The sequence below is a fragment of the Xenopus tropicalis genome, chromosome 4 (genome assembly GCF_000004195.4).
Source record: "Xenopus tropicalis strain Nigerian chromosome 4, UCB_Xtro_10.0, whole genome shotgun sequence".
Classification (NCBI taxonomy): domain Eukaryota; kingdom Metazoa; phylum Chordata; class Amphibia; order Anura; family Pipidae; genus Xenopus; species Xenopus tropicalis.
The window spans coordinates 10,910,518-10,923,940 of NC_030680.2; the positions used below are offsets into that span (position 1 = coordinate 10,910,518).

General features: G+C 43.2%; 1 protein-coding gene across 1 annotated transcript in view; it reads right to left on the bottom strand.

Moving 5' to 3' along the window:
• Positions 1-12,806, bottom strand: part of trim44 (tripartite motif containing 44) — a 31,243-nt gene extending 18,437 nt beyond the window's left edge. Inside the window, exons 1-4 of the mRNA XM_002937293.5 lie at positions 11,718-12,806; positions 8,687-8,764; positions 3,068-3,307; positions 1,920-1,939 (exon numbers count right to left, since the gene is read on the bottom strand). Coding sequence (XP_002937339.1) covers positions 1,920-1,939; positions 3,068-3,307; positions 8,687-8,764; positions 11,718-12,110 — 731 coding nt within the window. The 5' untranslated portion in view covers positions 12,111-12,806. The remainder of the gene's footprint in view (positions 1-1,919; positions 1,940-3,067; positions 3,308-8,686; positions 8,765-11,717) is intronic.
• Between the last annotated feature and the right edge of the window lie 617 nt (positions 12,807-13,423).

The following is a 13,423-nucleotide window of genomic DNA, read 5'->3' on the forward strand; positions in this document are numbered from 1 at the left end:
GGCTGTGGGATTCCGGCTTTGGCCGAGGTCCAGTTGTTGGGATACAAATATAGACCAAGAATTTGTGTCTCCCGGGGGTTTTGACAGCTCACAGCTTGATACCGAGTGGGATTAGCACAGACTTTGATAAGGAGGAAAGCGCAGCTCTGAGTGTCCTGGTGATGGGGGAACGGATAGGTCAGCTGGAGATACTATTACTGGGCTGCGGGGTCGGAGGTTTCCTGCAGGGGCAAATTCTCCACAGCAGCTGATAGGATAGCTAAGGGGCTGAAAGGAGAAGGTAAAATCGCTGGGGGTGCCAAAATGTTAGGCACCCCCCAGTGATTGTAATCGCTTACCTTATACCCCAGCTTGGTGCCCCTATTAGGAGAAAACCGCACCAGCCCGGGGTAACTGTGAGACAGCCATCCACTTCTGTCCATCTTTGTTCTTTTGAATCCACATACATAGAGTAGAGTGAAAATGCAGACTTTCTTGTTAAAGAATAGGATCGCTGTCTCGCAGGTATAAGGTAAGCGATTACAATCACTGGGGGGGGGGGGGGGTGCCTAACATTTTGGCATCCCCCAGTCATTGTAACTTCACTTTTCCTTGAAGGGTGGACATTGCTGAAAATAAGTAAGAATTGCAAGCTTTCAAAATGATAGTATTACTCTTCTTCAGGCTTAAAGATGTTACATTAAATGAGACTCTTACGGAATCTTGTCTTACTGTTACTATCCTATCCTTTCCTGCCTATGCCATCCTATCCATCCCTACCTATAACTCATACTCTTCCTAACCACAACTGCAGGATCTTCCTATGGGCACAGCTTTGGCCCCAGCACCTTCAGCCAACAGACAGGAGTTGTTCTAGGCTGGAATTCTGAGAAACATGATTTAGAAAAGAAAAGAATGGGATGAGCACAGAGAGGTGCATAGTACTTGGAGAACGGCCACTGATTTATTGCCCTCTCCCTTCAGTTATGCACTAATATTTTGCCCCACTCACCTCATGATCTCTAGCATTTAGAGCTTCCAGGAGCTCCCACAGAGCATTTAAAAAAAAAGGTGCTCCTATGAGCAAGCTCTTGTCTGTCCTCTCACCCCCATCTTTTAGAAAACATAACCCCCACCCATAGAGCTGCCAATAGGGCCACAATGAGATATCCTCAGTTTAATAAATGATAGATACCAAATCTGGTGCTGCCTTGTGTTGGCCAACAACTTCACCACCCTTGGGCCACTGGCTGGAGATTTGCAAGTTAAAGGGGTTGTTCCCCTTTAGGTTAACTTTTAATATGTTATAGAACAGCCTAATTTTCAAATGGCCTCATTTTTTAAATAGTTTTTGAAATAATTGCCTTCCTCTTCTGATCATTTCAAATTGGGTCACTGACCCCGGCAGCCAAATAACTATTGCTCTATGAAGCTACCATTTTATTGTTATTGTTACTTTATATTACTAATTTGCCTATTTAGGCCCTCCTCTATTCATTCTTGTGTCTTTTTCAAATCACTGCCAGGTTGCTAGGTTAAATTGGAACCTAGCAACCACATAGCTGCCACAATTCCAAACTGGAGAGCTGTCGAACAAAAACCTTAATAGGTTAAAGATCAAAATAATAAAAACTGAAGACCAATTGTAAATTTTCTACCCCCCTAAGTTAATTTAAAGGTGAACGACCCCTTTAAACAACCAAGACTTATAGAATATATTCATCCAGCAACTTCACTACAATAGAGCAGGATTGGGCAAAATCAATGTTGAATATATGGTTACCTGGGAAACATGGAGTAAAAGATACCATATATCTGTCAGGTGTTCTAACATAAGGACAACTCACCAGGGAGGTAATGATATTTACAAGGATAAATGCAACCCATAGCAACAATTAGCTAAACTCATAATTAAATGAATGAAAATATTATTTGCTTACCTGGATTCTTCTTCTCGGTGCTGGGGAGGGAAGAACAGTAATATATTAATGACTACTGGAACTACTTAGCCTTCAGCATCTAGGGTGTAATGTATAAAAGGTGCAAAGTTTGTCCTAAGTCTAGTAGCCACTAACAACCAATCAGCAGGCAGCTGGTCAGCTGTTTGAAAGAGAACATTTGATTGGTTGCTATTGGCAACTAGACCTGGGGCAAACATTGTGGCTTTTATTAAATTTGTTGTGTAGCGTAAGTTTAGTGGGGCGTTAAATGAAAACTATACCCCCCCCAGAATGAATACTGGAATATATATCAGTAAATATTGCTCTTTTACATCCTTTCCCTTGAGCCGCCATTTAGTGATCACCTGACAGGAAGTGATGCAGCTCTAACTGTAACAGGAAGTAGTGTGGGAGCAAAAGGCAGAACTCTGTCCATTCATTGGCTGATGGGGCCTAAAGGTCCCCATACACCATAAGATCCGCTCGTTTGGCGATGTCGCCAAGCGAGTGGATCTTCTCCTGATATCCCCCACCTATGGGTGGGCGATATCGGGAGAATCCAGGGTAATTCAATCGTTTGGCCCTGGGGCCAAACGATCAAATTATGACGACGGGTATAGGAAAAGTCGGTCCGGGAACCGCATCAACGAGCCGATATGGTCCCTGATCCTACTAGATTTTCTAACCTGCCCGATCGAGATCTGGCCGATTTGAGGCCAGATATCGGTCGGGCAGGCCCGTCGGTAGTGCCCATACACGGGCCGATTAGCTGCCGAATCGGTCCAAGGGACCCATATTGGCAGCTACTATCGCCCCGTGTATGGGGACCTTAACATGTATGTGTGCCTTGGCTTGTTTGTGTGCACTGTGAATCCTATGAACCCAGGGGGCGGCCCTTAATTCTTATAATTGCAATTTTCTATTTAGGATTACCCCATGGCACATACTACTAAAAAAGTATATTTTTATGAAAATGATTTATTTAGATGAAGCAGGGTTTTACATATGAGCTGTTTATGCAATATATTTTTAAAGAGACCTACATGGTTTGGGGGTTTAATTTTCCTTTAAGAAAGCCATGGGGTAAGGATGAATTACTAAGGTGACCCCGAAAAGAGAAGGTGGGACGGTTGCTTGACTTCTTGTACCTCTGGTTTCTCCATTGCAAGGTCATTAAAGCTGTTCAGCTGCCGCGTGATTTCCGCCATCTCTGTCGTGAGCTTGGCCATATGGACGTTAAGTTCGGCCAAGACCTCCGTCACGTGAGCAGAGGCCACGGCCTCCTGTAGGTCCACGTAGTGAAGGGCCCTGATTTCCTCTTCCTGCACCAGGTGCCTCATGAGCTCAAACTCCTTCTGTACAAAGGCCTTAAGCTCACTGCGGGTAATCTGTGGGTAGGAAACAAACAGGGTGTATTACTAAAACATAAAAACATACAGTAGTATTAAAGGGGTGGTTCACCTTTATGCTTTAGTATGTTATAGGATGCCCTATTCCTAGCAACTCTGCAAATGGTCTTCATTATTTATTTTATATAGTTGTTAAATTATTTGCTTTCCTCTTCAGCCTCTTTCCAGCTTTCAAACAGGGGGTCACCGACCCCGGCCGCCAAAAACCTATTGATTTCTGAAGCTACAATATTATTGTTACTTTATATCACTTATCTTTCCAATCAGGCCCTTTCTTATTCATATTCCAATTTCATTTTCAAACCGCTGCCACGTTTCCAGGGTAAATAAGACCCTAGTAACCAGATAGCTGTTGAAATATTAAACTGGAGAGCTAAACGACTAAAAAAAAACCAAACAAACAAAATAAAATTAAAAATAAAGACTAACTGCAAATTGTTTCAGACTATCAATATCTACATCATACTAAAAGTTTATTTTACGGTTAATTTACCCTTTAATAATTAAGCCGTAGAAGATCTTCCTACCAATTAATATAAGCTTTGCAGCCACACAGGACGATTCCTGATTCCATAAAGGGGGGTATCACATTATATGTGCCCTTGGGCATCATAAAAGCTATGACTGAACAATAACTAAATGGAACGGAAGAATCTCGTACACTAAGTTGAACGCCAACATTCCTCGCAGCCTGAGCGCAGATAATGCGAATACTTGACCCAGTAATGCAGTTAAATAGCCACCAGCTCTTACATTTCCCAGCAGGAAATTTCTATGCTGCTTTAATGGTATTTAATTCTAATTACTAGGAGAAAGTCAATGGGCAGTTTAGCTAACCACCCCCATAGTAACATCATACCACAGCCCTGGTCTGCTAGCCAATACAGCTTCTTGTCATGGGGTAATAACAGAATAGGGACGTGATAAGAAAGGGGGAAAAATAAGAAACTGAAAATATAGTAAGTGGGTCTTAAGTACAGGTATGGGATCCATTATTCGAAAACAAGTTATCCAGAAAGCTCCGAAGCACGGAAAGCCTGTCTCCCATAGACTCCATTTTAATCAAATAATTCAGATTTTTAAATTGTTTTCTTTTTTCTCTGTAAAAATAAAACAGTGCTGTGTATTTGATCCCAACTAAGATATAATTACCCCTTATTGGGGCAGAACAGCCCTATTGGGTTTATTTCATGGTTAAATGATTCCCTTTTCTCTGTAATAATAAAACAGTACCTGTACTTGATCCCAACTAAGATATAATTACCCCTTATTGGGGGCAGAACAGCCCTATTGGGTTTATTTAATGGTTAAATGATTCCCTTTTCTCTGTAATAATAAAACAGTACCTGTACTTAGATATGATTAATCCTATTGGGTTTAATTAATGTTTTATTGTTTTTTTAGTAGACTTAAGGTAAGAATTCTGGATAATGGGTCCCATACCTGTACTCTGTGCTGTAATACACGCTTAATACAGAAAAATGAGATATGAAAAAAAGCTTAACAAATATCTTTTGAATTGGGCAGAACCGGGGTCAAATTAAATCTTTCAATAGTTTTATAGCTTTATATAATTAAGACTCTCAGGACATATGTGACTTCCAACAGTGCCCTATCTTTAGCCATTCCTCATTACTACACAGCAACACTGACAATTAAATATAGAAGTACCAGGTATAGGACCGGTTATCCAGAATGCTCGGGACCAAGGGTATTCCGGATAAGGGGTCTTTCTGTAATTTGGATCTCCATACCTTAAGTCTACTAAAAAATCAATAAAACATTAAACCCAATAGGGCTGTTCTGCCCCAATAAGGGGTAATTATATCTTAGTTGGGATCAAGTACAGGTACTGTTTTATTATTACAGAGAAAAGGGAATCATTTAACCATTAAATAAACCCAATAGGGCTGTTCTGCCCCAATAAGGGGTAATTATAGCTTAGTTGGGATCAAGTACAGGTACTGTTTTATTATTACAGAGAAAAGGGAATCATTTAACCATTAAATAAACCCAATAGGGCTGTTCTGCCCCAATAAGGGGTAATTATATCTTAGTTGGGATCAAGTACAGGTACTGTTTTATTATTACAGAGAAAAGGGGATCATTTAACCATTAAATAAACCCAATAGGGCTGTTCTGCCCCCAATAAGGGGTAATTATATCTTAGTTGGGATCAAGTACAGGTACTGTTTTATTATTACAGAGAAAAGGGAATCATTTAACCATTAAATAAACCCAATAGGGCTGTTCTGCCCCCAATAAGGGGTAATTATATCTTAGTTGAGATCAAGTACAGGTACTGTTTTATTATTACAGAGAAAAGGGAATCATTTAACCATTAAATAAACCCAATAGGACTGTTCTGCCCCAATAAGGGGTAATTATAGCTTAGTTGGGATCAAGTACAGGTACTGTTTTATTATTACAGAGAAAAGGGAATCATTTAACCATTAAATAAACCCAATAGGGCTGTTCTGCCCCAATAAGGGGTAATTATATCTTAGTTGGGATCAAGTACAGGTACTGTTTTATTATTACAGAGAAAAGGGAGTCATTTTTAAAATTCTGAATTATTTGATCAAAATGGAGTCTATGGGAGACGGGCTTTCTGTAATTTGGAGCTTTCTGGATAATGGGTTTCCAGATAAGGGATCCCATACCTGTACTACCTGCTTGCTAAGGTAATTTTGACCCTAGCAACCAGATAGCTGCTGAAATTCCAAACTGGAGAGCTCCTTAACAAAAAGTGAAAAAAACTATAATAAAAAAAGGAGACCAATTGCAAATTCTAAAAGTTAACTCAAAGGTGGATAACCTCTTTGAGAAAGAAATGCAGCATGGCAGCTCCCACTCATATACAATAAACATAAATGTGTAGCTACATAAAGCTCTCTGTGCACAACAATCACTCTGCTGAGCATTTGGAAGGAAATAATTGGGAAAAAGCCAACTTATAAACTTGGCATCTTTCCCTTTAAGAGAAGTAAGGCTCGTCATAGGGTTCGAACTGCTTCCCTCTCTCTTTGCAGCAGCCGGGGCTCCTCTCATTGTGGATTCTGAATTTCTTGGCAGCTGGATAGGGCTCCTCTCTGTTTCTTAGCGACAGCATTAACGATGCCCCACTAAACCCATTAATTATACAGAGGGAAAGAAAAACTGCAGCAAAGTGAAAAGGAAGAGAATGGAAACGCTAAAAGCATTGCTTTTCACTTATTTAGGGACGCAGAAGAGCGTTAAACACCCTGAGTATTATATCCGCGGGTGGGAGGAGCAGGGATGGGATGATAGTATCCAGCATACAATATGAGAATTATAGGGATAGTATCATCATATAATAGCTGCCCCTTCCCACCATTATATAATGTGGTTTAATTGCTTAACAAGTTTGAATGGAACGGTGTTATTCTCTGGCGCGCTGGCAATGGCCAATTTCCAACATTTTTTCCTGGGCTCATTGATATTCTAATCACCCAGACAACACAATGACCCACGCGGGCAGAAAGCTTTCTTTTGTTTTTAAAATGGGCACTGCTTGTGCCCCAGCCACAGAGATAGGTGCAATGGGTACACTGGCACAGGGTGTCAGAAAACACTGGTACAAGTAAGCACTTTTGGCACAAACTTCGGACCTCAGGGCAGGAATAAGGAGTAGGCAAAAGAGGGGTGCAAGTGGCGCTAGTGATCCACTGGTTGGGGGGGAGGGGATGCTGGCATATTGGACGAGTAAGGGGTTATGCATAAGGGCTAAGCACTAGGGCAGGGTCGGACTGGGGTGTGTGAGGCTCATTGGGGCAGCAACCTGCAAACCCAGAGGCCCCTACACCCCTGTCTGGGGCCCCCACTGCCCTCCTGCTCACTCACCGTCAGCCCTACCACCCCCCATACACACCTTATTCTTACTTTTGCCGCGATTGAGGGAGGGGGCAGCAGGGTATCAGGTCTGGGTTGGCGTCAAATGGAGCCAGTACTACCTATTAGGTGGGGCAGCTTTTTTAGCCAGAAAGGAAGCAGCGACAGGAAAAATAGAAAATATACCCCCCCCCCCCCCCCCCGCCCATGCAATTGGAAAACGTAACTAAACGTCAACCAGTGCAGGGCAACAGTACATTATATTTTAAAGGAAAACTATACCCCCCAAACAATGTATATATTCATACCTCCCAACTGTCCCGCTTTCCGCGGGACAGTCCCGGTTTTTAGAGCGCATCCCACTGTCCCGGATAGTTCCATGAATGTCCCGCATTTCCGTAATAAATTACGGAAATGCGGAACATTCATTGACTTACCCGGGACAGCGCGATGCGTTGGCGCTCCTTCTTCCCCAGTCCCCAGGCTGTCTCTATTGGGGGCACTGTGTATGGGGGGTGCTGTCTCTATTGGGGGCACTGTGTATATGGGGTGGGACTGTCTCAATTGGGGGCACTGTGTATGGGGTGGGACTGTCTCAATTGGGGGCACTGTGTAAGGGGGGCACTGTCTCAATTGGGGGCACTGTGTATGGGGGGAACTTTCTATGGGGGGCATTGTGTATGGGGGCACTGTGTATGGGTAGTACTGTCTTTTAGGCTATTGGGGGCACTGTGTATGGGGGGGAAACTGGTAGATAGTTATAACTCACTAATAACTCACTGTCTTCTCTCTATATTTGTATTTTATATGTAGGAGTTGCTATATTGTTTCCCTTAGGTAGTACAGTATGAGGGTATAGCACATTTGCGTCTGATCCTGCCATTTCTACTAGAGAGAATTTTTTGAAAAAAAAAATGGATGGGGTGTGGTAATTGGGGCGTGGCCACAAAAGTGGGCGTGGTCAAAAAATTGCCGCGCTGCGCGCACCGAATCTTTTTGTCCCTCTTTTAATTTTTCAAATGTTGGGAGGTATGTATATTGCATAAACAAGCTCATATGTAAAACCCTGATTCATCTAAATAAACCATTTTCATAAAATATACTTTTTTTAGTAGTATGTGCTATTGGGTAATCCTAAATAGAAAACTGCCCCCTGGGATAGCAGTGCACACAAACAAGCCTAGGCAAACATACATGCTAGGCCCCATCAGCCAATGAATGGACAGAGTTCTGCCTTTTGCTCCCACACTACTTCCTGTTACAGTTAGAGCTGCATTATTTCCTGTCAGCTGATCTCTGAGGGAGCACACAGCCCATCACAAAATGGCGACTCAAGGGAAAGGATATAAAAGGGCAATATTTGCTGAAATATATATTCCAGTTTGGCGAGAGTCTTTAATAGGTCACTTAACATAATAAACTCTCTGTTGATTAAGTATTCATTCTGGGAGTATAGTTTTCCTTTAATTACATTAAAACGGAAATAAAGGACAAATGTTCACTTACCCTGGGGTCAACGCACTTTGCCTTTAACCTCTCTACCATATCGCCCATGGCCAGTCTGAGGTCAGTAGGTTTTCTGTTCTAGAGAAAGAAGAAGAGCAAGGGGTCAGGCAGACATAGAGATCATCAAACAGCGGGGGTAATAACACAGCTTGTCAGCCCTTTGGGGGTCATTTCTCACGACCCAAAATCACATTCATTTCTGTTTTTAGAGCATAATGAGTGCAGCGGGCCGCTAATGGCACCTACTCTTGTAGTCCATGGGAAATGCCCTGCAGAGTATCCCAGAGTTTGCCCCTATAACCTGCGCCACATACAATGGCAGAGATACACCACGGCTCAGTGTGCACTTCCATTTAGCGGGGTGGTTCACCTTTAATTTAACTTTAAGTATGTTATAGAATGACCAATCCTAAGCAAATTTCAATTGGCCTACATTGTTTTCTTCTTATAGTCAGGGTAGGACTGGGCTGCCAGGACACTGGTTAAAAACCCTGTGGGTCCCGGCAGCCTAGACTCGACCCATGCTGGCACTCCCGCGGCCAATGGTGTTCCTCCCCTGATGCGTTAAATTTACGTGCGCTCAGGGGAGAACGTCGGGGGGTTAGGGAGGCTCAGCGAGGGGGGGGGGGGGTAGGGGGGTGCAGCAGGGGCCCCTAGGGGGTGTGAGGGATATGGCCAGCGGGGGCACCTGCAGGCTGGGGCGGTAGCCCCGATGGGCCCTGCACCCCCCCAGTCCGACCCTGCTTATAGTTTCTAAATTATTAACCATCTACTTCTAACTCTTCACAGCTTTCAAATGGGGGTCACTGACCCCTTTTTTTTCTCTATTCAGTTCCTCTCATATTCAGATATCAGTCTCATTCAAACTGCTCCCTGGTTGCTAAGGTAATTTGGCCCCTAGCAACCAGATATACAGACTACAACACTTCTTGTTAAGGTCATAGCAATGGTACTAGTACTGTTAGTGATCCAGCCAACTGGGCGTTTACACTACCCCCAAATGCATGCTCAGATTAAGCCCCTTTTACATGCTTTTTAGCCTTTTTCAAGCTGCTGCTTGGTTGCTTGGGGGACTGGGACCCTAGAAACCAAAATATCAGTTTAAATAATTATGTTTAATTATTCAAAACCTGCAGAATAAAACTCTACATCATGATTAATCTCATTTAAGCTAAACTGGCCCTTTAAGAACTGGTGTAACTGGATTGAAATGGGAGCAGAAGTTCCCCTTTATGCGGCCTTGATTGCTCAGCTCTACAACTTACTTCCTTGAATTGAAAACGCAAAGGATCACTAGTTTACAAGCAGAGCAACTAAGTGTCTGCTGTTCTCCTGCTATTGTACTACAACTCCCAGAATCCTTTAGAAGCCAGTAGGTATTATAGAATGCCCACTCTAGACAGTGTCTGTGACAGAGACTCATTTTATGATAGAGATTAGTTTGTGCATTAGGACTCAAGAGCAGCAGTGCTAAGAAGATTACAGTTGGACCAGGTGTTGTTGATATCACATGAAACACACTGCACGGATCAGTACCACCGAGTTCTATTAATGTCAGATGCAAGTTTGGACCATCCAGTTTAACATGGACTATTGGGCCAAAGCTACAGTATCAACCGTATCAGTCATCTGATGGAACTCTGATCCAATTTGTTGAATTCTGATGTTCTGTTTCAAGCCTGCAACTGCAAATATTACAAATACAGGTATGGGACCTATTATCCAGAATACTTGAGACTTGAAGTTTTCCGGATAAGAACTTTCCCTAGTTTGGATCTCCAAAACTTAAGTCTGCTAAAAAAATCATTTAAACATTAAATAAACCCAATGGGATAGTTTTGCCACCAATAAATATTAATTATATCTTAGTTGGGATCAAGTACAGGTACTGTTTTATTATTACAGGGAAAAGGGGATCATTTAACCATTAAATAAACCCAATAGGGCTGTTCTGCCCCAATAAGGGGTAATTATATCTTAGTTGGGATCAAGTACAGGTTCTGTTTTATTATTACAGAGAAAAAGGAATCATTTAACCATGAAATAAACCCAATAGGGCTGTTCTGCCCCCAATAAGGGGTAATTATATCTTAGTTGGGATCAAGTACAGGTACTGTTTTATTATTACAGAGAAAAGGGAATCATTTAACCATTAAATAAACCCAATAGGGATGTTCTGCCCCCAATAAGGGGTAATTATATCTTAGTTGGGATCAAGTACAGGTACTGTTTTATTATTACAGAGAAAAGGGAATCATTTAACCATTAAATAAACCCAATAGGGCTGTTCTGCCCCAATAAGGGGTAATTATATCTTAGTTGGGATCAAGTACAGGTACTGTTTTATTATTACAGAGAAAAGGGAATCATTTAACCATTAAATAAACCCAATAGGGCTGTTCTGCCCCCAATAAGGGGTAATTATATCTTAGTTGGGATCAAGTACAGGTACTGTTTTATTATTACAGAGAAAAGGGAATCATTTAACCATGAAATAAACCCAATAGGGCTGTTCTACCCCCAATAAGGGGTAATTATATCTTAGTTGGGATCAAGTACAGGTACTGTTTTATCATTACAGAGAAAAAGGAAATCATTTTTAAAAATTAGAATTATTTGCTTATAATGGAGTCTATGGGGTTTCCGTAATTCGGAACTTTCTGGATAATGGGTTTTCCGGATAAGGGATCCCATACCTGTACATAGTTTACTAGTTGTCTGGGTCACTGACCCTGGAAACCAAAGAACAGATCAATCACGAGTGTCCGATTGTTCGAATTATTAATTGCTGATCTTTCTTTTCAGGTCTTCTACTAGTAACTTTTCCAACTGCTGCCTGGTTGCTAGGGTAGTTCAGCCCTAGTGACCAGGTAGCAGGGAAACTCCCACTTACATTGGCCATACATTAAAGATCTGCTCATTTGGCAAGGTCGCAGATCTTTCCCTTTATGCCCACCTTGCCGTAGGCAATATCGGATTGTTCGGATCCAATCGTCTGGTCTTCCCATGCCCCAGCGCACAGCGGACTTACCTTCATTTCTTGGTACGCCTGATTGAGGGTGATGACCTGGTGCTGCCGGTGGTCCCCCATGACAGCGCAGAGCACACAGATAATTTTCTGGTCCTCCTGGCAGTAGAGTGTAAGCTCCTGCTGGTGAATCTGGCACCTCTTCTCTGTGTATTCCTTTTTCTTTCCCTCGCTTGCCGGCTTTTCCTCGCTTTTCTCCGGCACAGGGGGCTGTTGGGAGAATTCCTTCAGGCGGTGCTCCCGGTACTTGCGCCGGTGTTCTTCAGCATGGGGGCCGCAGTATGAGAAATGGCAGTCGTCGCAGATTCGGACCGCTTCTTTGGCCTCGTCGGGCTCGCAGGCGTCGCAGGTCCCATCGGGAGGCAGCTGGATCACCTCATCTCTCTCAGAAGCCATACTGAAACTTGCGCTGGATTTTGATTGGTTGCTCAGCTGACTGGGGTGATTTAGTCAGATTTAACACTTGTTAGTGTATACTGTATATAAAATAATGGCTCAATGATCAGCTGCAACTTATTGGCCCCCAAAGAGAGATCTGCTACTTAGAGTCCAGGCTGACTTTAATGCCATTGGTCATTTTATGACCAGAATAACTATAACCTACTAGTTGTTTATATATTACCTACTGCTGATAATACCAGCACAGCTTGGGCCTAGTTACCAAACCAGCAACTAGTTGCCTGTTAGAGTTTCTTTGCCCCCTGGCTCCTGTCAGATAGTATAGGTGCCGCACAGACACTGTCAGTTCCTGAGTGTCCCGGACTGATCCAATTATTCAGGACCTCCCTCGAATAAGCGGAACCAGGAAATTCCGGTCAGTTTATTCGCTGCACCTGTAGTTCCGCCGCCTCTGTCTCTTCGCTTCACTGGAGGTGCCACCCACAACTGCAGCCTTTGCCCCCGACGGCAGCACCGTCCCCTTTCCTCTCTCAGTCTCAGCTGGGCTTGCCTCTCAGCCCGGGCTCCTACCTCCCCTCCCAAGCAGCGGGCAGCCAACAGGCTTCTTGCTTTCTCTTCCCAGCCCTGTTATCCTTCCTGAGTCTGGAGCGCAGCAAATGGCCTGCCTGTCATGTAAACCCCGGAAGTACAGAAACACCATGGGCTGAGGGGAACATTTACCTCACAAATTTGGTGTCCCCCATCTCTTTCCTGTTTAGTCACACGGAGGGGGGGGGGGGGCTTGTGCCTTTATATGGGCACAGAACTCCTCAGTGACTGCTAATATCCTTATCATATACAGTAGGGGGTACGTTATCCCTCATGAGTGATACTCAGAGTTCCCTGTATAACTCAGCCTGCAGCCTTGTGCCTTTATATGGGCACAGAACCCCTCAGTGACTGCTAATATCCTTATCATTTACAGTAGGGGGTACATTATCCCTTATAATACATGAGTGATACTCAGAGTTCCCTGTATAACTCAGCCTGCAGCCTTGTGCCTTTATATGGGCACAGAACCCCTCAGTGACTGCTAATATCCTTATCATTTACAGTAGGGGGTACATTATCCCTTATAATACATGAGTGATACTCAGAGTTCCCTGTATAACTCAGCCTGCAGCCTTGTGCCTTTATATGGGCACAGAACCCCTCAGTGACTGCTAATATCCTTATCATTTACAGTAGGGGGTACATTATCCCTTATAATACATGAGTGATACTCAGAGTTCCCTGTATAACTCAGCCTGCAGCCTTGTGCCTTTATATGG